Here is a 25,345-nt window from a genome sequence, read left to right on the forward strand (position 1 = left end):
TAAATTAACATATGTCATAGTGCAGGCTCACTTGCGAATCTCATTCCAGCTATCCAGCCTCTTGATGCTCTGTACCATATTAGCCTTTGTTTTACAGCAGTATAGCAGTTAGTTTTCTGCATTGCGGTTATTTCAGTTTGTACCCAAGGCATGATTTCACAGGCATGGTTTAATTTAGTTCACTAAACGTTGAACTGTGATCTATTCAAAAATAAAGCTGTGATTAGCATTGTTTGGTTTAGTGCTTTTATATAAAGTGGCGCAAAGTAATCCCCTTGGTCTTAAATGCATCTGTCAGGTGATTTTTGTGACAGATTGAATCTGTGCTCTCAGCAGTTCATGCAGGCTGACTATCTGATGGAATGAATAGGTGATTTTACAGCTTTCCATATTCCTGCTAGCAGAGACACTTGACCCTTGAAATAGTGGAGCACTGATCCAGCTGAATGTTTGCTGCACCACGTGGATGTTGAATGATTCTGCTGAGGATAAAGACGAGATAAGGGAAAACTGAGCCCAACCATTAGGTGAGATGTATTGCATGCTGTGAGCTCTGAACAAACCAGTCTTTTAAGACTTGATTGTATGTGTGGTGAAAACAAGGCCATGATGTTTTGTTGTTCTAAAATAATATGAAAGCTGCATGATCAGTGATTCCTCTTAAATTATACTATTGCTCTGCGTTTTAGCATCTTATTGAGTTTGTTAGTGGATAGATCCACATTTAATTTCAGTAGGTTAGTTTTACATAATACATTATGCTGGAGTAAAAGCTGCATTTATCTTTCTTTCTCAGGGCAGGGTAAGTTAGAACTATTGAGCACGGGTTTAAGGTAGGAGGGGCGAAATTTAAAGGAGATCTGAGAGTGCATTTTTCCATAAAGGAGGTAGTGAATATCTGGAACAAGCTGCCGGAGCAAATAATGGAGACATATGATTATGTTTATGAGGTATTTGGATAGGTACTTGAATATAAAAGTTGTGGAGAAATAGTCCAGTGTGCATAGGAATCACAGTGGCATGGATGAGGTAGGCAAAAGTGACTAATTTCTGTGCTGTATATCTACAATTATATGATTTGTTCATTGGATGTTACTTACAAGGAACAATTTATTATTTTGTTTTTTAAAATAAGCAGCTTGCTTGTCCATTTTGCAGGATTATAATAGTAATAACATTGCAGTTGTTTTTGAAATGTGCGTAAGCAAGAGCAGGTGAAGATAGGAAATACCTTTCCTAAAGGACTTAATCCAATGGGTCTCCAGTATAAGCACTTTCTATTTGTGGTATCTATTAACTTATGTTAGTGATTCCAGATTATTTAGTTAATTGAATTTAAAATCTTCAGCTGACACAGTGGAATTGAAAAGCTTTTGCCTCTAGATAATTAGTCCAGGTATTTGAATTATTCGTCCAAGAATTGCCCTCTTCATTACTGCGTACCTCTAAAGTGATGACGTTAAAATTTCAAGTAGTAGGTCACTAGAGAAATATGGCTTGTTATTAAAGAAAGACAGCAGGAATAATATCAGTGTTAGAGAAGTGATTGGAAAACATTGAGGTCAGGATGAATTTGCAGTTGGAAAGGCAGGAATTAAATATAGTATAGCTTTACTACGGGAAGGTCCTGTCTGAGTAACTGAAATTCAAAGTTAAGTAAATTTATTATCAAAGAACATGTACCATATACAACCCTGAGATTAATTTTCTTGCAGCATACTCAGTAAATCAAAGAAGCATAATAGAACCAATGAAAGATCACACTCAGTAGGATGGACGAACAACCAATGTGCAAAAGACAAATTGTGCAATACCATAGGAAGAAAATAACTATAATAATTAAATAAACAATAAATATTTAGAACATGAGATGAAGGGGCCTTGAAAGTGAGTTCATTGGTTGTGGGAACAGTTCAGTGATGGGACGAGTAAAACTGAGTGAAGTTATCCCCACTGGTTCAAGACCCTGATAACTGAGGGGTAATACTGTTCCTGAACCTCCTGTACCATGTTTCAACTGGGAACAGCAGGAAGAGAGCATGGCTTGGATGGTGGGTGTCCTTGATGATGGATGCTGCTCTCCTGTAACAGTGCTCCATGTAGATGTGCTCAATGGGGGGTTGCTTTACCCATGCTGAACTAGGCAGTATCCACTACTTTGTAGGATTTTTTATTCAAGGGCATTGGTGTCTCCATACCAGGGCGTGATGTAACCAGTCAATATACTCTCCACTACACATCTATAGAAGTTTGTCAAAGTTTTAGTTGTCATACCGAATCTTCACAGACTTTTAAGGAAGTAGAGGCGCTGCCATGCTTTCTTCCTAATTGCACTTACATGCTGGGCCTAGGACTGATTCTCTGTAATGGTAATACCAAATAATTTAAAGTTGCTAATGTAGAGACCCTCTCCATCTCTGATCCCCTGATGAGGACTGGCTCATGGACCTCTGGTTTCCTCCTCCTGAAGTCAATAGTCAGCTCCTTGGTCTTGCTGACGTTGAGTGAAAGGCTATTGTGGCACCACTCAGCCAGATTTTTAATCTCCCTCCTATATGCTGTTTTGTCGCCACCTTTGATTCGACCAACAACAGTGGTGTCATCAGTAAACTTAAATAAGGCATTGGAGCTGTGCTTAGCCTCACAGTCATAAATATTAAGAGATTAAAGCAGGGGCCGAAGCACACAGGTTTGCATTGCACCTGTAATGGAGATTCTGGTGGAACTGTTGCCAATCCAAACTGACTGGGGTCTGCAAGTCAGAAAATTGAGGATCCATTTGCACAAGGAGGTATTGATGCCAAGGTCTTAAAGCTTATTGATAAGTTTTGAGGGGATGATGGTACAGAATGCTGAGCTGTAGTCGATAAAGAGCATCCTGATGCATGCACCTTTGCTATCCAGATGTTCCAGGGTTGAGTGAAGAGCCAATGAAACTGCTTCTGCTGTGGACCTGTTGAGCCGATAAGCAAATTGGAGTTGATTCAAGTTGCCTCTTAGGCAGAAGTTCATATGTTTCATCACTAACTTCTCAAAGCACTTCATCACAATAGATGAAAGTGCTACTATTGGTGTTGTTGATCTGCAGCACCAACAGTTGGTGTTGATGTAGGTCACCACATTCTTCATAGGCACTAGTATAACTGAAGCCTTTTTGAAGCAGGTGGGTACCTCCAGACTGCTGAAGCGAGAGATTGAAGATATCAGTGAACGTTCCAGCCAGTTGATCAACACAAGTCTTTAGTACTCGGCCAGCTACCCCATCTGGGCTGGATGCTTTTCGTGGGTTCACCCTCCTGAAGGATGTTCTTACTTTGGCCTCAGATTGAAATCACAGGGGCATTGGATTCTTTGGGAGTTCGTGAAGGTTCCTCCATGTTTTGATGGTCAAAGCCAGCATAGAAGGTATTGAGCTCAGCAGGGAGTGAAGCTTTGATGCCACCTATGTTGTTTGGTTTCACTTTGTAAGAGGTAATAACATTCAAACCCTATCGCAGCAGTTGAGCATCCTTCACTGATTCATTTTTGGGCCAGAATTGTCACTTCACCCATGAGATGCCTTTCAGGAGATTGTATCTGGACATCTTGACCTTGCTTTGTTGTTAGACCATAATGCCACTGATTTGACCCTCAGCAGATTGTGGATCTCATGGTTCATCCAGGGCTTCTAGTTGTGGAAGACTGAATGATTTTGTGGGGACACACTTGTGTATGACTGATTTTATAAAGGCCATGATAACTGTGGTCTATTCTGATGAGTCCTTTAACATGGCCCATTCCACGATCTTGAAGCAATCCCGTAGCCACTCCTCTGCCTCACGCAACTGCCTTTTTGTTGTCCTTATCTCTGGAGCCTTGCTGTTTATCCTTGCCTATATGCAGGTAAGAGAGGGACAGCTAGGTGATCAGCTTTCTCGAAATGTGGTCTTGGCAGGGAACGGTAGGCATTCCTAATCGTAGTATAGCATTCGTCTAGTGTATTGGGATCTCTGGTACTGCAGGTTATGTGCTGATGATAATTGGTCAAGATTTCTTCAAATGAGCCCGATTGAAGTTCCTTTCTATGATTTGAAATGCGTCAGGGTGGACTGTTTCTTGTTTGGTGATGGCAGTATTCAGGATCTTGAGTACGTCGGCATTTGACAGTAAACTGCGGTTAGGATCACGGAGGAGAATTTTCTTGGTAATAAGAACGGTCGTCTCTTAATCATTAGATGTTCCAGGTCATGGGGAACAAGAGTGTGACAGAGTCACCGCTTTTGAGCACCACTAAGAGTTGATCATGAAACACAGACCACCCCCCCCCACACCTTTTGTCTTCTCCAAATTAGCAGTTCTGTCCATTGTATGTATCAAGAAGCTTTTGTGTCTTTCTGATACATCCAGCATAACTAGAGTGAGCCATGACTCCATGAAACACAGAACACAGCAATTCTTCATTTCCCTGCGACGCAACAATTTTGCCCTTAAGTCCTCAGTTTTGTTCTACAGTGATTGCACATTTGCTAAGAAGATGCTAGATAGAGGGATTTTAATTCTTCTGTCTTAGTCTGGCTTGGAATCCTCGCCCCCTCTAACCCCCCTCCCCCCAAGCTGTGGCAGTGTATCTTTATCTGCTTAAAGATGTTGTACCTGCATGCTTGAGAGTTAAGTTCGCTGGGTCCTTCAGAAGATTGTGAAATCGCTAGTTCAATAAGACAGTTAAAAGTATGTTGCTTTAAGGGAAATTACAGGCCGCAGTTTGCAGTGAGAGTAATTCAAAAGAGGTATATTTAGAAGTTTTGTAAGCAGCCTGCAACATGTTGTCATGGTTCACTGGCAGCATCTTGCAATTCAAATTTTTGAAGGGTAACAAAACATATTGTTTGGGGCAATGCAGTTAATGGCAGGGGCATGAACTCAGCAGGTCAGGCAGCATCTGTGGAGACAAAAGTATGGTCAGCACTTCAAGTTGAGAATGAGTCCTAATGCAGGATCTTGACCTGAAATAGCAATTACCTTTGCATTCCCTAATGCTGCCTGACCTGCTAAGTTCCTCCAGTAGCTTTTCTTTGGTCTAGAAAACAACACATTCAGTTTCTGGTGTCTCTCTAAGGCTTTAATAAGGTCTGACATGGATACTGGTCCAAAAGATTAAAGCTCATGAGATATATGGCAAATGAGAATCAAAATTGGCTTGGTCATTGAAGACAAAGGTGGAATGTTGTTTCTTTGATTGGAAGATTGACTCTTGGGATCAGTGCTATTTGACATGTATGGAAGACATATGAATAGCAAGTTTGCAGAAGACATTAAAATTGGTATTATTGATAAATGAGGATAGTTGTGGGCGAGAAGATGTTGAGCAGGTGGTAAAATGGGCAGCTGGGGTTTGAAAAATGTGAGGTGATACACTGTGAGAGGAGTAATAAAGATGTATGAGACAAGGTGGTGGTGATTTAGGGAGTATTGAGCAACAGGGAGACTTGGTGTACGAGTCTAAAGATCTCTGAAAATAACAGCATAGGTAGATGAGGTGAAGAAAGCAAATAGGCCTATTCACCTTCATTGGTCAGGGCACAAAATACAGGTGGTTATAGTACCTCTTTATAACATTGGTTTGGTTGCATCTAAAGTACCACGTACCGTTCTGATTGCCACTATGTCGGAAGAATTCAATTGCACTGAGGTATATGAGGATTTTGCTTGGGATGGAATGTCTTATTTACGAGGAAAGACTGGATGGACTGCTTTTGTTTTTCTTGGAGCGGAGTTGGCTGTGCTGCACCTGATGAAATTGCAGTTAAAGTAGATGGGAGGAAACTTTTCCCCACGGCAGAGCTAACTAAAACTAGAGGAGACAGATTTAGAAGGGATTTGAAGAACTCTTTTCATTCCGAGAGTAGCTGGAATCTGGTGTGCACTGCCAGATGGGTAGTCAAAGGAAGGTACTTTCAGCATATTATAGCATCTGGACAAGAGCTTAAATAGCCAAGGTATAGAAGGCTACAAATTCAGTGCTTGTAAATGGTATTAGTATAGATAGGCATTTGATTGGTGGGGTGAAGAACCTGTTTTGATACTACATGACTCGGACTCTAAATGTAGTTGATTGGTGCATGTAATTGAATTAGATTAGATTATGAGGACACTCAGTCCTCGTTTATTGTCATTTAGAAATGCATGTATTAAAAAATGATACAATGTTCCTCCAGAATGATATCACAAGAAACAGGACAAACCAAGACTAAAACTGACAAAACCACATAACTATAACATATAGTTACAACAGTGCAAAGCAATACTGTAATTTGATAAAGAGCAGACCATGGGCACGGTAAAAAAAAGTCTCAAGTCCCGATAGCCCCATCATCTCACGCTGACGGTGGAAGGGAGAAACTCTCTCTGCCATGCACCTCCAAGCGCCGCAAACTTGCCGATGCAGCATGATTGGAAGCACCCAACCGCAGTGGACTCTTGAATCCGTCAGAAAACTTCAAGCCTCCGACCAGCCCTCTGACACTGAGCCGTCCCCTGCCGAGCACTTTGACCCCACCCCGGCCGCCGAGCAACAAGCAAAGCGGAGGACTCGGGGCCTTCCCCTCTGGAGATTCTGGATCACACAGTAGCAGCAGCAGCGAAGCAGGCATTTCAGAAGTTTCACCAGGTGTTCCTCCGTGCTGTCACACCTGTCTCCATCAGATCAGGATTTGCACGACACCCTACTTGACAGATAACAGACATCACCACCGGAGTGGCTGCTGCGAGCTGCATTGCGCCGCCATCTTCTCCTGATGTGAATTAAGAGTTCACATGTTAACAATATGGAATAAGTGAAGCCTGAAGAAGTGTTTTTATTTGGTAATACAATTACAAATTACATTTCTATGAAGGATATTCATTGCTTAATGTAGTAAATGGTTATCCTTCTGGCTTGTTGACTGTAGTAATCTTTCCCATTCTTCAAATGTCTAATTCTCTGGCCATTTTTGCTGATAATGTTGATTTTAAAAATGAAAATGTGGTAGAACATTGCATTTGTAATTGTCAGGAAAAAGTAAAAAGACTTGTATTCACTGAGTGCCTTTCAGAATGACCTAGAACATTCTGAAGCCTGTGAAGTAATCTTAAAGGGCAGACAATTACAATGTAGTGTGCAACCAATTTGGGCTAAACAAGCTACCACAAATGTGTGATATGATAATGACCAGATCATGTATCAGCGAGATCTATTTAATTATTCATCTTTGGTAATTGGATGTCACTGGCAAGGGCAGCATTTTATTTTCCATCCCTATTTGCCCTTGAATTGACTGGCTTGTTCAGCCATTATGGAGAACATTTAAGAGGGATAAAAATCAACAAGAGCACCAGAAAGAGTCCCATTCTCTTTATACTTGGGCCACCAGATCTTTTATGCCCACCTGAGATTTTGACATGATACTCAAAAGACTTGCTTGCACTGGATTAGGATGCTGGTCAGGTTTTTTTTGTGACCAGTATTCAAAGTAGAAATTGAAATATAATGTCTTGACTTTGATGAGAGTGCTTCAAACTGTACTACAGCTGACAGTGAAGAAGCCAATGCCACGGAATCTGAAATGTGAAGAATGTGGGAATTCTACCTGCTATTCTTTACAATGTTTATCCACTGACCAATTTCATTCAAAATATTATGATGACCAAGTCTGTACCTTAACAGGAGGAATTACCATTTGTCGCATAAAGCTAGTGGAGGAATAGAACATACAACAATAACGTATAGTATGGACTCTTCAGCCTACAATATTGTGCTGAAGAATTGGAGACCTACTCCATGATCTGTCTAACTTTTCCCTCCTACGCAGCCCATAACCCTCCATTTTTCTTACATCCATGTAGCTGCCTGAGAGTCTCTTCAACATCTTTGGATCTGAATGAATACACCATAGTTGTCCCAGACTTTATTAAAACAGTTGTAGACAAGTGTGTCATCACAAAAGCATTCAGATCTTCCCCAATCAGAAGCCCTGGATGAACCATGAGATCTGCAATCTGCTGAAGGCCAGGTCAGAGGCATTCAAGTCTGGTGACCAAGAAAGTTACAGGAGGTCCAGATGCAATCTCTGGAAAGCTACCCTACTGGCGAAGTGGCAATTCCAGACTAAACTTGACTTAATGAAGGATACTTGACAGTTGTGGCAGGTGTTGAATGCTGTTATCTTTTATAAAGAAAAATCAAGTGACATAAGCGATAGCAGGGCTTTGCTTATAGATGAGATCAATATCTTCTATGCTTACTTTGACTGTCAAAACATGAAGGAACCATCACAAACTCCTGCAGCCCCCAACAATCCTGTGATTTCAGACTGAGGCCAGCATGCGAGCAGTCTTCAGGAAGGGAACCCACGAAATGCACCCAACCCAAGTGGGGTATCTGTACTAAAGACCTGTGCAGATCAACAACCTGGAGTGTTCACTGAGATCTTTAACCTCTTGCTTCAGCAGTATGAGTTACTCACCTGCTTCAAGTAGACTTCACTTACAGTGATGAAATGTTTTTGGTGATGAAACATATCAACTCCTGACTGAAAAGTGACTTGGATCACTCCAGTTGTCCAATAGTCATAGTCATACTTTATTGATCCTGGGGGAAATTGGTTTTCGTTACAGTTGCACCATAAATAATTAAATAGTAATAAAACCATAAATAATTAAATAGTAATATGTAAATTATGCCAGGAGATAAGTCCAGGACCAGCCTATTGGCTCAGGGTGTCTGACCCACCAAGGGAGGAGTTGTAAAGTTTGATGGCCACAGGCAGGAATGACTTCCTATGACGCTCTGTGTTGCATCTCAGTGGAATGAGTCTCTGGCTGAATGTGCCCAACCAGTACATTATGTAGTGGATGGGAGACATTGTCCAAGATGGCATGCAACTTGGACGGCATCCTCTTTTCGGGCACCACCGTGAGAAAGTCCAGTTCCATCCCCACAACATCACTGGCTTTATGAATGTGTTTGTTGATTCTGTTGGTGTCTACTACCCTCAGCCTGCTACCCCAGCACACAACAGCAAACATGATCGCACTGGCCACCACAGACTCGTAGAACATCCTCAGCATCGTCCGGCAGATGTTAAAGGACCTCAGTCTCCTCAGGAAATAGAGACGGCTCTGACCCTTCTTGTAGACAGCCTCAGTGTTCTTTGACCAGTCCAGTTTATTGTCAATTCGTATCTTCAGGTATTTGTAATCCTCCACCATGTCCACACTGACCCCCTGGATGGAAACAGGGGTCACTGGTACCTTAGCTCTCCTCAGGTCTACCACCAGCTCCTTAGTCTTTTTCACATTAAGCTGCAGATAATTCTGCTCACACCATGTGACAAAGTTTCCTACTGTAGCCCTGTACTCAGCCTCATCTCCCCTGCTGATGCATCCAACTATGGCAGAGTCATCAGAAAACTTCTGAAGATGACAAGACTCTGTGCAGTAGTTGAAGTCCAAGGTGTAAATGGTGAAGAGAAAGGGAGACAAGACAGTCCCCTGTGGAGCCCCAGTGCTGCTGATCATTCTGTCAGACATATAGTGTTGCAAGCACACGTTCTGTGGTGCAACAGATCCACAGCAAATGTGATGTCATTGGATCTTCACTCAACCCTGGAACATTTGGACAGCATAGATGCATACATCAGGTTACTTAGAGATCAGCATTCAATGCCACCGTCCCCTCAAACTAATCATTAAGCTTTAAGATCTTGGCCTCAATATCTCCTTGGAACCTTGCTTTCTGCATTTGCAGACCCCAGTCATTTCAGATTGGTAACAACACCTGCACAATCTCCATCAGCGCAGGACCACCACTGATTTGCAGCTGAAGTGTTGCCTCACCTGGAAGGACTGTTTGGTGCCCTGAATAAAGGTGAGGGAGGAGATGAATTACCCCTCCCTCACCCACCTGGCTTCACCTTATCACCTTCTAGCTTGACCTCCTTCCCTTCTGCCCACCTTCTACTGGCATCTTCCCCCTTCTACTGGCATCTTCCCCCTTGCTTTCCAGTCCTGATGGAGGGATTCAGCCCGAAATGTGGACTGTTTATTCATTTCCATAGGTGCTGCCTAATCTGCTGAGTTCTTCCAATGTTTTGTGTGTGTTGCTCTGGATTTTCAGCATCTGTAGGATCTCTTGTAGTTAATTTTCAGATACTAGCAAGCACTTATCTATTTTAACTAATGTTTAATTTGATATTGTGACTTTGGAGTTTGGGCAAGAGTGGTGATGATGAGTGGGAGTGAACATGATTTCTCAAAAATTTATTTCATATAATTTGAGATGTATATTCCCCCAAAATAATAACCTTTAGAAATTCTCAATGTAAGGACATTTCCAATATTTATGATTTCAATTACAGCTAAATACACCTGGTATCCTTTATATTACACTATTTGTGACGTTAATTGTTTTACTGAATGATTTTCTGCCGTGAAATGTAAGCTGGTTTCAGAATGAATGTGTTTAGTATGGCAGTGTTGGTTCCTTTAATTAGTAGTGTTTTATTCATATGGCATTGTCAACTGTTCTGATTTTGTGCAGCTGGTAGTGTGAGTTCAGTATTACTGCCCCCTACTGTTCATTTAATATTTTGTAGTTAACAGAAAGACATATATTTGATGTTTGTCCTTGACTGCATTCCATGGCATGCTGTACACTGCGACCTCTGCTGTACCCTAACTCAGCAAATGGTTACAAAAGAGTACTGGCTCTGGATCAGGCACAGTACCTGCTGAAATACCAAAACATAGTAAATAAATGCTTTTGACATTAATTCATGACCATATCTATATCTGTGAAATGCCAGGGAATCTCAGAGATGCTGTAATCTACCATCAACCAAGGAGACAAGTCTAATTGTCATAATTACAGAGTCTTCTCTGCTGTCTGCATGGGGAAAGTCATCGTGAGAATTCTCTTCATCTCTCTCCTTATAGAAGCCAGTTTAAGATGATGCTGAAGTACAGTAACAATTTTCTGGTAGCAAACAAAGCTATAAATTACTGTATTAATCATGCTTTTTCTCAAATACAATCACTGCAATTAATAGCCTGTAACTTCCCTTTCAGAGCTGAACTTTTGAATCGTTTGTACGATCTGGCATTTTTGTGGTGTGAACTGTAGTCTCAACAGCACAGGACAGTTGCAACATAGCATGTATGGGCGGAATTGAGGTAGCAGGGCCTGGGCCCAAGAGCGGGGAATGAGCCGAGGTTTGGTCATTGTACAATTTGATGTGGCAGAACAGAGGCGAGGCAGAATCACGGCGGCAGGGCGCAGGCCTGGGCTTGAGAGTGCGGACAAACCTGAGGTTTGATTAATTTAGGCGCTGGGCCGAATTGGACAAGTTGGGTGCGGGCCGAATTGAAGTGGGAGGGCTCAGGTCTAAGAGTGAGGAATAATCCAAGGTTTGGATGATTTAAGCAGCAGGCCGGATTGAAAAAGTCAGATTGTTGGGGCGGGAGGCAAGGGATGAGCCTGATTAGCTTGTTGCTCCATGGATTTACTTGTCTCTGCACTGAACTGAGGCTGTTGTATGGGCTGCAGTGATGACTGGCTTCACGGCTGTGGACTCACTTTCGTGAACTTCAGTTCTGAATGTTATTTACTTTTATTATTTGCACAATAGGTTTTTTCCAGCATATTGAGTGTTTGGTCTTTTTATTGGTCATTTTGTTTTTTTTTGTTCTGTGACTGCCTGTAAGGAGATGAATCTTAAGGTTGTGTATAGTATACTTTGATAATGAATGTACTTTGAACTTTGAAGCTCTTCACACAGTTGCAATGTAGATTCTTTCCATAAGGAGGCCGAATGAGCATCATTTTTGTGTGTGACAGCTCCAAGTTTCAAGAGCAGAACAGACTACTGCACATTATTATTTAACCCTATTAATTGACGGAAAGGGAGGATCCTTGTATTTGATTGTCGACAAACACTATCCTCCTCATAATGGTGAGCAGACCATGATCGTAACCACCAGATTCCCCACAGACCAAATCCCAGTCCAACTTTGGGTCAAGTGAACTATGTCCTTGAACTAATCCTCTTGTCGTCCTTTCTTACTGTGATGCTGTATATCACATCACCTTCACTGCAGATTTTGTGAGTAATTAACTTACACTAAGTGAGAGATTATTCAGCTTTTGTCACTTCAACTTTAGACCCAAGTGCATAACCACCTCTAAGTTACAATACAGTACATAGGTGATGCTCATATATGTGAAAGAATCTTCAAACCATCATTCAGGGTGGACCTTGTACTAAGCAAGACGATAAAGATCCTTCATTAAATTGTTCCTACTACTTAACACGTACATCTACTCAGTATAATCTAGATCAGGGGTCCCCAACCTTTTTTGCACCGCGGACCAGTTTAATATTGACAAAATTTTTGCGGATCGGCGGACTTGGGGCGGGGGGGGGTGTAATCACGACCGGAATATAGGTGATAAGTCAACTATAAGTCACTTATAAGTGGCTAATACACTCAATTTCGTTTCCAAAGGGGTTTATCTAACGAATTTAATATTAAACACACAAGGCATATTTTCCTCGCATGAATATAGTGATAAGTCAATTATAACAGTGGTCCCAAACCTCCAGGCCGCGGACCGATACATTGCCGCGAAGCGTGCAGCAGTAGCCAGAACGCACTCAGCACACCTTTAAGAAAAAAGCCGAAATAAACAAGCTAATTGTATTAGGTGCTGCCTGGCATGTAAATGTCGGCCCAGATCAGAGGCGACCCAATCGGCAATCGCCTCTGATCTGGGCCGACATTTACGTGCCAGGCAGCACCTAATTAATTAGCTTCAAACAACAGGAATTCTGCAGATGCTGGAAATTCAAGCAACACACATCAAAGTTGCTGGTGAACGCAGCAGGCCAAGCAGCATCTATAGGAAGAGGTGCAGTCGACGTTTCAGGCCGAGACCCTTCGTCAGGACTAACTGAAGGAAGAGTGAGTAAGGGATTTGAAAGCTGGAGGGGGAGGGGGAGATGCAAAATGATAGGAGAAGACAGGAGGGGGAGGGATAGAGCCAAGAGCTGGACAGGTGATAGGCAAAAGGGGATACGAGAGGATCATGGGACAGGAGGTCCGGGAAGAAAGATGGGGGGGGGTGACCCAGAGGATGGGCAAGAGGTATATTCAGAGGGACAGAGGGAGAAAAAGGAGAGTGAGAGAAAGAATGTGTGCATAAAAATGAGTAACAGATGGGGTACGAGGGGGAGGTGGGGCCTAGCGGAAGTTGGAGAAGTCAATGTTCATGCCATCAGGTTGGAGGCTACCCAGACGGAATATAAGGTGTTGTTCCTCCAACCTGAGTGTGGCTTCATCTTTACAGTAGAGGAGGCCGTGGATAGACATGTCAGAATGGGAATGGGATGTGGAATTAAAATGTGTGGCCACTGGGAGATCCTGCTTTCTCTGGCGGACAGAGCGTAGATGTAGACTGGGGTGATATACTGCGTCCGGTGCTCCCGATGTGGCCTTTTATATATTGGTGAGACCCGACGCAGACTGGGAGACAGCTTTGCTGAACATCTACGCTCTGTCCGCCAGAGAAAGCAGGATCTCCCAGTGGCCACACATTTTAATTCCACATCCCATTCCCATTCTGACATGTCTATCCACGGCCTCCTCTACTGTAAAGATGAAGCCACACTCAGGTTGGAGGAACAACACCTTATATTCCGTCTGGGTATCCTCCAACCTGATGGCATGAACATTGACTTCTCTAACTTCCGCTAGGCCCCACCTCCCCCTCGTACCCCATCTGTTACTCATTTTTATGCACACATTCTTTCTCTCACTCTCCTTTTTCTCCCTCTGTCCCTCTGAATATACCTCTTGCCCATCCTCTGGGTCACCCCCCCCCCCCGTCTTTCTTCCCGGACCTCCTGTCCCATGATCCTCTCGTATCCCCTTTTGCCTATCACCTGTCCAGCTCTCGGCTCTATCCCTCCCCCTCCTGTCTTCTCCTATCATTTTGCATCGCCCCCTCCCCCTCCAGCTTTCAAATCCCTTACTCACTCTTCCTTCAGTTAGTCCTGACGAAGGGTCTCGGCCTGAAACGTCGACTGCGCCTCTTCCTATAGATGCTGCTTGGCCTGCTGCGTTCACCAGCAACTTTGATGTGTGTTGCCTTAATTAATTAGCTTGTTTATTTCGGCTTTTTTCTTAAAGGTGTGCTGAGTGTGTTCTGGCTACTGCTGTACCGCTGCATGCTTCGCTGCCCAGAGGTTGGGGACCAGTGATAAGTCACTTATAAGGCAATAGCAGCGTAACATTTTAAGTAACGTTTGGATAATAAACACACAGTGCATATTTTTCTCATATGAACATATAAAATGATTGCAACACACCTGTATCGCTGAATCAGTGGAGCCCTGGTCTTGTTTTCCTGCAATAAGACAGTCCCATCGAGAGGTGATGGGAACAGCGATACTCGAACAGGGTTCCTTATGTCCAGTGTATTCTGCAATTTAGTTTTCATTGCATTCATTGCAGAAAACTCCGCTTCACAGCGATATGATGTTGGAAATGGAAGCAACGTTTTCAGTGCTTTCGTGGCTATCTCAGGTTATTGAGCCTTGACTTTGATCCAGAATGCCGGCAGAGATGTTGTGTAAACATACTTTTCAGCTCACTGTCATTTGCAAGCTCGAGGAGTTGATGATCTTCCCGCGCTGACATGGATGATTCACTGGGGACATTCACAAATGGGTCACGGACCCATTCCTTTGCACGTCTTGGGTCACCGATGACCTCGCGTGTGTTACAATTCAATAGTGGGCATGACAGGGAATGAGGAAAGGTGCAGCTGACTCATATCGCAAATCATATCGTTTCCTCGTGGCTTGGTATCGGTCCACAGCCAGGTGGTTGGGGACCACTGATCTAGATCCATGTTGAGACCCTGATCAATATGGGACACTTGGGAGTTGCCTTTTTCTGAGAGCAGATATTTAAACAAAAATCAACCAGTGCGTCTAAGTAGCCAGCAGAATCTTCTGGATACCTGCAGATTTGCAGATGAAGACCTCAAACGTAGCCTGTGGTGTCAACCACGCAACAGTAATCTGTTCTCCTCCAAAGCCCTGGAGAAGTTCTTACAATGCTACTTTCTTATCCAATGTAAGTTGCCCTTTCCCAGGCCCTCATTCCTGCACTGAGCCCCTTATCATGCTCAACCAACTTCACAGGAAGCCCATCTGTGTGCGTACCTGACATGAGAATTTCAATGCAAGTGCACTTTGAGTTCTGTCACAGCAAGAATGTTACAGGAAAACAAAGAAAATGCTTCATGAAATTTTGCAAAGCTACTCTGAAAAATATGTAATATCCTCACTAACTCATGGCAATCAATGTCTTAAGACTGCTCAGACTGATAGAAAATTTATCTGGAAATGCATTGAACTCTTTGGGTTTTGGGCTCATGTGGAGGCTAAGAGTAAACAATGGAAGGACAATGCAATAATCCAAAGGACCAACCTATCCACCCCATCAAACACCACCTCTCGCACTTGTGGCAAGATCTGCTGATCCTGCTAAAATCATTCGTCAGCATAAATATGACCAAAGTATAATAGAGGCTGTAATTCTTGTCCCTGACTGTAATGTTCATATTTAGCAGAAATACTGAATTGATTGGAAGTACCTTGGTGGAATTGTTTTTTTTTGCAAATCCTTTTCTTGCTTTGCAGACTTTGAGATGCAGGTTAGCTCTAGCAAAGTTCACTGGGCTCAAAGATGTCAAATATTGAAAGGATGCTGATAAACATTAATGATAAATTTCATTTTTGGTAAAGTTAAATAGTTGAGTAGCTGTAGAATTATTTGAACTTGTACTACAGAGATTTACTTTAATGGGTTGTCTGCGATATAAGTGTGGGATGTAGAAACAAATACCAAGAGTTCACTCTTTGTTGAGATGTGTTTCTTTCTGTGCATTTTGACAATTGCTGGCAGAGAGCATTGGCAAACTGCTTGCTTTTTCTTCCCATTGCTTCCTTTGTATTACTCTGTGCATACTTATGCCATGTGTGTGGTGGCTCAAGGCCTTTTGTAATCATCAGTCAGTATAACATGATGTTTCTTCCAATTTTAGCTCCATTTTCCAAGGAATATTAGCTTAAGTGAGCAGAGTACATAGTACACTTGTTGAGATTGCTGATGTACAAGTTAAAATTCCTAAAATTGAGTATTTTAAAGTAATATTAGAGAGGACATGCCTAAGGTTTCTCCTTCCTGTTTCCTAACTAATCAAATGTTTTTTTTATTTCAATAACATTTAAGAGGAGGTGCAAGCAAGCTCTCTAATCTCATCCTAAAATGTCTTTTTGTTTTGTGGCTTTTGTCAGAGAATATGGTCTTTGTGAATTTGATTTTGGTTTAAACCTCAGCCCTGCTTTATAACAAGTGAAATTCTTAAGATTTTTTATGTTAGGTCAACAAATTGCTTCCATTAGAGTACATTTTAATGCTTTTTGCCTGGTGAGTGATAGAATGTAGAATATCTTGGACATTGCTATTACTGCAAATACTTGTGTGTGGTATGGTAGGTGTCTGACGATGACAGGAGACCCGTGCAGGAGAATTTTTAAACTGGAAAAGTCGTTGCACTAGGACAGTTCCACACTCTTGACCTTAGAAGTCCGAGTCCAGTAGTATGAACAAGTGTCACAAACTAAGGTTTTCCTTGGTTGCAGTGGATGACCATGAGGTCTTCTGCGCCTTGTCATGCCCTTTGCTCTCCACAGAGCATTGCAGAACCACCTTCCTGACCGTTGGATCTTGCTGTAGATCTCATCCACCTAGTCTGCTGGAACTGACTTCGCATACTTGGACAGGCGTGTCCCTATTTCACTATGAGGCCGAGCAGCTACCCTCGCTTGGTTTAGCCTTCAACAAAGCTCTTCACCAAAGGTGCTACCCCTCCCTGGACACCCCATACACCCCATACTTAATTGTGTGCCATTTTATAATAAAAAAGGACATAGAAACAGGAGTAGACCATATGGCTCCAGGTAATTGCTTTGCTATTCAGTAAAATTATGCAAATATGCTTGGTCTTTAACCTCAGAACTACGTCCCTGCATTAAATCTATATTCTGTGATTTCTGTTTTCAATATCCCTCGTCCTTGAGCAAGCACCACACTCTTAGTTAATTCCAAAAATTAACTGCCCCCAGGTGAAGAAATTTCTTCTCAACTGGTTTCTGAATTGCCATCCCATTATTCTGAGATGAATTCTGTACTTATTTTGTTACATTATAACACTGAACACTTCAATCAATTTGGTGTCAAACATTAAACAGGAACTTAGAAGTGTGTGACAGTGTATTAAGTGAAGGTAACAAGATATCACAGAACTATTAATGTTGGGAAAGCAAGAAGTAAGGAGGAAAGGCATTTTAAAAAAGAAAATTCCACTCTAGATGTTGAATACAAAATCAAAAAATGGGTTGGAGGTATGTCTGGAGACAATTTTGCAATTAAGTTATTGGAACCTTTGGGCAGCTTTCCAAAATCAGTGCTATGGGCCAGTCAAAAATAGAAGTGGATTTGAGTGTAGCTAGTTATCTTTGTACTCCTTGTAAGTATACCCAATCTGACTGAGACTTTCACAGCATTCTAGTGTGATCGCCTAGGATGTAGTTATAGTTTATACCACTAGATGCTGCAGTTAATGGGGGGGAAAACACTTGAGAGAAATAGTCCTTGCAAAAGTGGAAGTTTTTAAAATGGCGCAAACAAATTTTTGAGAAGGAAAGACATAAATCTCCCACATTTTTTATGTCAGAGCTTTGAAAATAAGCAGGTTATTTGTTGATATTAGTGGGAAAAGGCGATTGATATAAATCCCATTATTCTTTGCTTAAGCTGATTGTAACTCATATCAACTTTTTTTTGAAGATTTGTCACATTTCAGATAGAAATTGCCCTTGCTATTGCATAGGCGGAAGCTGGCAACTTTTTAAGTAGCATTAAGCTGTTTTCATATCAACCTGTAAGGAAAATGATCATGAATTTATAAAAGTAGTTTGTTCAAATTAAGATTTTAACTGAAATAGTAATTCATTATTTAATTAAGTGTTGTTATGGAAATTACTAATTTTCCAGCAAAGATTTGCATCTTAAATGACATTTCATTACATAAAAGTGAGCCTTTGGCATTATGAAGTGCTTATGAATGCGGAAGGGCTTTTAAAAGGTACACTCTTAAAACACTAAATAGTTTTGTAATGGCCTGCTGAACCCCTGTATCTATGTGCATATATGGAGCAATATCGTTTGAACAAGGAAATAGCAAAAAGCTTGGTGCTTATGGAGCCATGAATCAGCATCTTCACAAAATTGGGATATTGTCCAAGAAACTTAAATGGGCATGCTTCATTATATAATTTGTTTGTTACAGTATTCAATGTGGTGCAGTATGAAGCTAGTGTACTGTTCTTTTCTCTAGGATTCAGCACTGGAGTTCAAAGATTGTACAGAGCGGTGTGACTTCATGGTAAGAAAGCTTATAGTTTCTACAGGGAGCTTTAACTTAGTGTCAGCAATTTTTGGTGTCACAGGTTAATTTTACTTATGACCATATTTAAGAGAATTTCATGGTAGCTCTTGCAATAGATCCAAAGCCATTTCATCCATCACTTAACTCTTACATTAAGTTCAAAGTCATTTCTGCATAGATTATTTGGATTCTTTATCCAAAGAATATATTGCTTACAAAATAATGGAAACAAAATCTTCAAAATGATGATCGTTGACTCTATTGCCCCTTAAAATCTTACTGGAACCACTCTTAATTTATTTCATTTCCCCAATAAAATCTAGGGTGCTGCATGTTATTTCTGTGGCAAAACTGTTAAGTAAATTACAGAATTTTTTATCTTGAATCAGTTGTCAGCATTTTTAATTTGATACATTGGTACTCAAGCTTAAATAAGTTTTGCCTCCCATCTTAATGGTGATGGTTGTGAAATGTTTAAAATAAACAGGAGCCCCGCAGAAGTATTTCAAATTTCAGAATTTGTGAGGGACCAATGAGGTTCCTGATGAAGTGTCTCTGCCTGAAACATTGACTGTACTCTTTTCCATAGGTGCTGCCTGGCCTGCTGACATTCCTCTAGCAGTTTGTGTTGTATTGCTTTGATTTCCAGCATCTGCAGATTTTCTCTTGTTTGTGATTGGACACCCTTGTCATAGACATTTTACTGATACAGCATCGCCCCTTCTGAACCTGCCCTTGTCCTCCTTGGTCATAGGTTTGGGAAGGGCTATTGCAGTACCAAAGGCAGGTGACTACATTGCATTTCAAAGGGAATGAATATTTAACAAGGTAAATGGAGTGCCAGTCTAATAGGCTGCTTGTTCTGTACAGTGTTGCTTATTTTGAAAGTTTTTGGTGTTGCATTCATCCAGGTAAGTGAAAAGTATTCCATCACACTCTTGATTCATGCCTTGTTGGTGGTGAAATTTGTGAGGAACATCATGAGATGAGATATTTGGCCAACCTCTCAACTGATCTTTTAGTGCTGGTAATTGTGTGGCAAGGCCCTTTGAATTTCTGATCAATAGTGACTGCTAGGGTATTGATGGCATTGAAATCAAGATTGATAATACCATTGAATGTCAAGGAACAGGCTTAGAGATAGGAGCACTCCCTTCAGCCAACCAACTTGATGCCATCCATCATGTGCCCATTTGTACTAATCTTATGCCAATCTCATTTTATTCTCCCCACATTCCTATAAACCTACCATATCTTTTGGTAGTGTAGCAATCAGTATAACGATTTACAGCTGCCGCTATAAAATCGGAGTTCAATCCTTGCCACTGTCTATGGGGTTTGTATGTGCTCTGGTTTCCTCTCACATTCTAAAGATGTACAATTAGGATTAGTAAGTTATGGGCATGCAGTGTTGGTGATTGAAGCGCTGCTGCCAATTGCGGGCTGTCACCAACATATCTCAGACCAAGTTGGTTGTTGACACAAACAGTGCATATCATGGTATGTTTCTAAATTAAATGTATATGTAACAAATAAACCTAACTTTAATATTAAAAGAGGAAACTTGCGCAGTCATGGGGAGAGCATGCAATCTCCCCTCAGATGGCACTGGAAACCATGATTGAACCAGGCTGCATGATCTGTGAGGCAACAGCTCTACTAACTGCACCCCACTCTTGCTTTTGTTCAGCATAGACTTTCCTTTGAAAGTGCTTATTGCCTGGCACTTGTTGCAAATGTACTGTATTTCTTGCCACTTATCCTGTGCCAAAATGTTACATTGGAGGTCTTCTTGCATATAGGCATGGCTGCTTTATTTGCTGAGAAGTTGCCAAAAGTCTTGGACATTTTGCAGTCATCAGTGAACATCACTTCTGACTTTGCAGTTGCAAGGAGGTTACTGATGAAGCAGCTGAATATGATTAGGCTTAGGACACTCTGCCCTAAGGACCTTCTGAAGTGATATGCTGGGGCTTGGTGTTAACCTCCAGCAATCACATCCACCCTCATTTATGGGAAGTAGGAATCCAACTATCCATTTGCTTTAATTTAATTTTAATCAGAATGCCTTTATGCTGTATTTGTTCATAAAAATTGCTGATAGTAAGATTTCTCTTACTATCTCTTCTTTCAGTTAGTCCTGACAAAGGGTCTCGGCCCAAAATGTTGGCTGTACCTCTTTCTATAGATGCTGCCTAGCCTGCTGCATTCACCAGCAATTTTCATGTGTGTTAGTTGAGAAGTCTTCTGCTTTTATTATGGAAGAATTGGTTAGCGGAAATTCAGTTTCCTACATTTTCACTGTCCAGTAGCCAGTAGTGTGTTACACACTATTTTAAAATCAGACCCCAATTCTAACCTTTTAAAACAGGCACAAGATCTGACATGGAATATTGACTCGCTAATAAAACCTTTAGAGATTTGGATGAAGTTTCTTGATGTTGAACATGCCTACTGCCTAGCACGTGTTGACGCTGACAGAATTGTTATATCCCAAGGTCAAGATAAACCATGGGTCTCTCAGTCCCAATCCTAATTTGAATAATTGCATGTAAACATGTTGAGTTAGTTAATGTGTCTAATTGCATTAAAATCATTGCACTAGCAATCAGGCTTCAGCACCCTGACATCTTGCTCTTTTGTAGCCTGATTTGCATTGTTATAGGTCAAACAGGAAGTTGCCTGTGCATCCAACTGGCATTGGTGCTGAATGCCTGTTTAGAAGTGCATAATTGGTGTAACTAGATTTCATCCTTGTAATATCTTGATAGTCAGGCAACCCTACCAGTCATCCTCTGCCCGCTTTGTGTTCATCTTGATATTTGTATTCTCTGGCTGCAAAGTGTTAAGTAGATAAGTGTAAAGTTCTGATTGGTGTAATTATGATATTCTGTCCAATGTTATAAAATATTCTTCAGGAAAGAGAAAACTATGAAGATAAAGAGCTTTTAGATTGTGAAAGAGCTTGATAACACACTGGGAAGATATTTGCACCTGTGTGCAGATGTATTAAGGATAAATGGGATAAGTATTTCAGAAATCATGTTACTCTGTGGGAGGTTAGAATGCGCAAGTTCCAACCAAATAGATTTTTTTTCCTTTCTGAAACAAAGGTGTGACGATTGAATGCAAGACCAACCTCTATTGCCCACCTCTAATTTTCCTCTATAAAGTGTGAACTTCAGCTGCTGCGGTCAATATGGTAAATATGCTCCCATGGTGGTACTTGTGGTAGTGAAGTGTATGTCAGATTTATTATTATTTCTTTTTGTATTTGCTCAGATTGATTGGGGGCAGTCTTTCATTGATTCTATTGTTTCTTATATTTACTGTGAATGCCCACAAGAAAATGAATCTCAGGGTTGTGCATGTATTTGATAATAAATTTACTTTGAAGTTTGTAATTTAATCATATGCCTTGGAGGAAATGGTGTACACATGCCTTTGTTGTCTTTGTCCTTAGATAAAGAACTTGAGAATTCAGGAACTATTTACGAAAAAGTCATGACACTTTACTGTTCACCTCATTGCTGCTGTGCACAGTAAAAGGTGCACAATTGGAGGATGTGACATTTTAAAATAGTGGAAACATTTCTTCTCTCAGAGTTAAGAATATTTGAAATTCTCACTCCAGAAGTTTCTGAGTTCTCAGTTGTTGAATATAGGGATTACTGAGATTGATTGGTATTTGGATGCCAAGAAGAATCTCGGGGCATAGACATAAGGAAGTAGAGTTGTACTAAAGATCAACTTCTGTCTCATTAATTAAGATGCTTGAAGGATTGGATAGCTTTTGCTCTTTTGATGAGTTATGCCTTGAAGAAGAGGGAGACTGATGCAAGTTAAGATAAATAAAAGTATTTGAAGGGAAGCTAGATAAATGCTTGAAGGACAAAGCATGAGAGACAGAATATGTTGATGAGTTGGTGGAGGTTTCTCTTAAGCATAGACCAATTGGACTGACTGGTCTGTTCCTGTGTAGCAATTCATTGTACATTCAGTTCAAAAGTCTGCTTTGACTTCGAGCACAATCAGTATTTTCAAATGTACCGCAAGGGTGATGAGGTAGAGACGGTTGAGTACTTCAAGTTCCTAGGAGTGAAACAACAATAGACTTGGTCCAATCACGTTGACACCATGGGCAAGGAAAGTCACCCGCACCTCTATTTCTCAGGTGGCTAAAGAAATGTGGTCCGTCCCCTTAGATCCTCTCTTTTTTTTATCGATACACCATAGCAATAGCCCTCTCAGGATACATTGTGGCTTGGTATGACAACTGTGCTGCCCTTGCCTGCAAGAAACTTCAGAGAGTGTGCAACGCAACTCAGTGGCTCACAGAAACCAGCCCCCACTCCATAGACCCTGTACATTTCTCACTGTCTCTGTAAAGCAGCCAGCATAATCAAAGACTCCACCCAGTCCAGACATTTTTTTTAATTCTCCCCCCTCTCATCGGGTAGTAGATTTAAAACCCTGAAAGCACGTATGACCAGGCTCAAGTACAGCTTCTATCTTGCTGTTATAAGACTATTGAATAGTCTCCTAGTGCGATAAAATGGACTCATAATCTCAGAGTCTACCTTGTGCCTTATGCCTTATTGTCTACATGCTCTGCGCATAATCTCAGAGTCTACCTTGTGCCTTATGCCTTATTGTCTACATGCCCTGCACTTTCTCTGTAATTGTAACACTTTATTCTGCTTTCTGTTATTGTTTTACCCATACATCCTCAATGTACCGTTGTAATGAATTGATCTGTATGAATGGAATGCAAGGCAAGATTTTCACTGCACATGTGATAATTTTGAAATTCTATACCATTTGCAAATGGCAACTGTACTATTTAAGAAAGGGACACCTGTAAATTAGAGACTAGTTAGGTGAACATCTGTGACCAGGGAATTACTAGAATTTATAATTAAGGATAGAGTTACTGAATAGCTTCAAATTTTTCATTTGATTAGGAAGAGCTAGTGTTGATACCTGATGAACTGATTTGAATTTTTGTAGAAGGTTATAAAATTTATTTGAAAGGAAATTTCTGTTTTCATTATTCTTATGGATTTCCTGAAGGGTTTTGATTAAGCTCTCCAATGTTTAGTTGAAGTTGAAAGCACTGGAATATAAGACTTTGATTTTAAGTTGGTTGAGTTGCATGAGACAGCAGGTATAATAGGAAGATACAAAGTGATTAATGGTGTCTTGTGATATGTTGAGGTTGCCAACTGTCCATAAGCCACTTGGATAACAGAGCAGAAAGCCATATATTCTAATTTGCCAGTAGACAGACTACAAAAGTAATGTGGGTGGAAACTTTAAATCAGAAGATATCAATTAACCAAGTAAAAGGAAAGGTACGTCGCATCCGGAGTTTCTCCGGTAAGCGGACAATTTCCCTCCATGCCTTTTTGACATGGTGGGGAACCGCGTACAAGGCAAGTTACAGCAGTGGTTTGCCATTGCCTTCTGCCGGGTGAGTTTCCAAAGAGATCACCAGCTCGTAACCCAGCACGGACAGAAAGCGTGCAGAGGAGCCGGCTGGAGCTGGATTTGAACTCGGAACCTTTCGTCCCGAAGTCCAACGCTGATGCCACTATGACACCAGCCGGGTCAAATTAACCAAGTAAATGAGAAAAATTTGCAAGTGAATTTAATGCAGGTAAATATAAAAACGTTCAAGATGACATTTCAATGTACAGTGGATCCTGGTTAATTGGGACGCATCAGGACTAGTAGATTTTGGCCCAATTAAGCAACTGTCCCAATTAGCCAAAGTTTCACAGAGACAGTTAAAAAGGTATAAAAAAAGACAAGCTACCATTTAACTGCAACAAATTATGTATTTAAATGAAATAGAGAACAAATTAGAACATTGCCAATACTAGTACAGTACTACAAAACTATATTAGTTCCTAATAGTTATCAACAGAGGAATTTGTCCAGTGTGCATAGCCATGTTGTTTTGATTGACTGTAAATGAACAAAATCAACGTAGACACCTGGTACAGATAATGGACAGCCTTCATACAATACTTTTGATGATTGCATCCTCCAAATCTCCCTTTTATTATAACATTCAAGATTGTTGTTATCTTCAACTTCTTCATATTTCTTAACTTGAAATAGTGAAATTGTTTCATTATTCACTCAGCGCCAGTTCAGGCATCTCAAAGCCAGAAACTACAGTGAGCAAAACAGTTTGGAACTGTTTTTCCTGCTTATTTCTCACTATCAGTGACAAATATCACTGCGTTTTGACCGCAAACATTCATAACTGATGCTATTTAAAAACTTTTCACTCTAAGCGTGGTGTAGTGGCTAGCGGCCATTCAAGTGCAAGCAAATGAAGCTAGTTGGAAACTGTTCAGCAAGTCTCCTGACCCAATTAAATGATGGAAATCCTGGCTATTTTCTCAATTTTTGTTCTTTAAGAGTAGTTCTAAATAAGTGGCCGCCCTGATTAGCCAAAGGCCCAATTAACCAGAATCCTCTGAATTTTCTAAATGACAAACTGTGAGGGGAAGGAGAACATTACAGATTTAGTAGAAAACCAACAATACTTTAAATCCATATACATCATTAAATGTCATGAGCTGGTTTAGAAAATGACCAGAAAAACAATTAGAAATTGGTCCAGGTGACTTAATGCAAGACCCAAAAGCGGAACTCTTACTCTAATTGAATGGGAATTCTTGTGAACTCCAACTCCACTATTCCATGCAAAGAACACCCAGAATATTGCTGGCAGAGATTGGGACTTCATGAAGCTTATAGGTCCTTGCATGGGTATACCAATGCTGTTCTCTGCAG

General features: G+C 41.0%; 1 protein-coding gene across 8 annotated transcripts in view; it reads left to right on the forward strand.

Annotated features, from left to right (window-relative positions):
* LOC134354059 (RNA binding protein fox-1 homolog 2-like) overlaps positions 1–25,345 on the forward strand; it is a 299,787-nt gene that overhangs the window by 84,516 nt on the left and 189,926 nt on the right. For 6 of the 8 annotated variants that reach the window (XR_010019717.1, XM_063062782.1, XM_063062795.1 and 3 more), the window contains exon 2: positions 18,485–18,532. The exons of the other annotated variants lie outside the window; for them this stretch is intronic. Coding sequence is in view for 5 of the 6 variants with exons in the window: in XM_063062782.1 (XP_062918852.1) it covers positions 18,485–18,532 (48 nt within the window). In the remaining variant the exon portion in view is untranslated. The remainder of the gene's footprint in view (positions 1–18,484; positions 18,533–25,345) is intronic. 8 annotated transcript variants of the gene reach the window in all.

This window comes from Mobula hypostoma, chromosome 11 (genome assembly GCF_963921235.1).
Source record: "Mobula hypostoma chromosome 11, sMobHyp1.1, whole genome shotgun sequence".
Lineage (NCBI taxonomy): Eukaryota > Metazoa > Chordata > Chondrichthyes > Myliobatiformes > Myliobatidae > Mobula > Mobula hypostoma.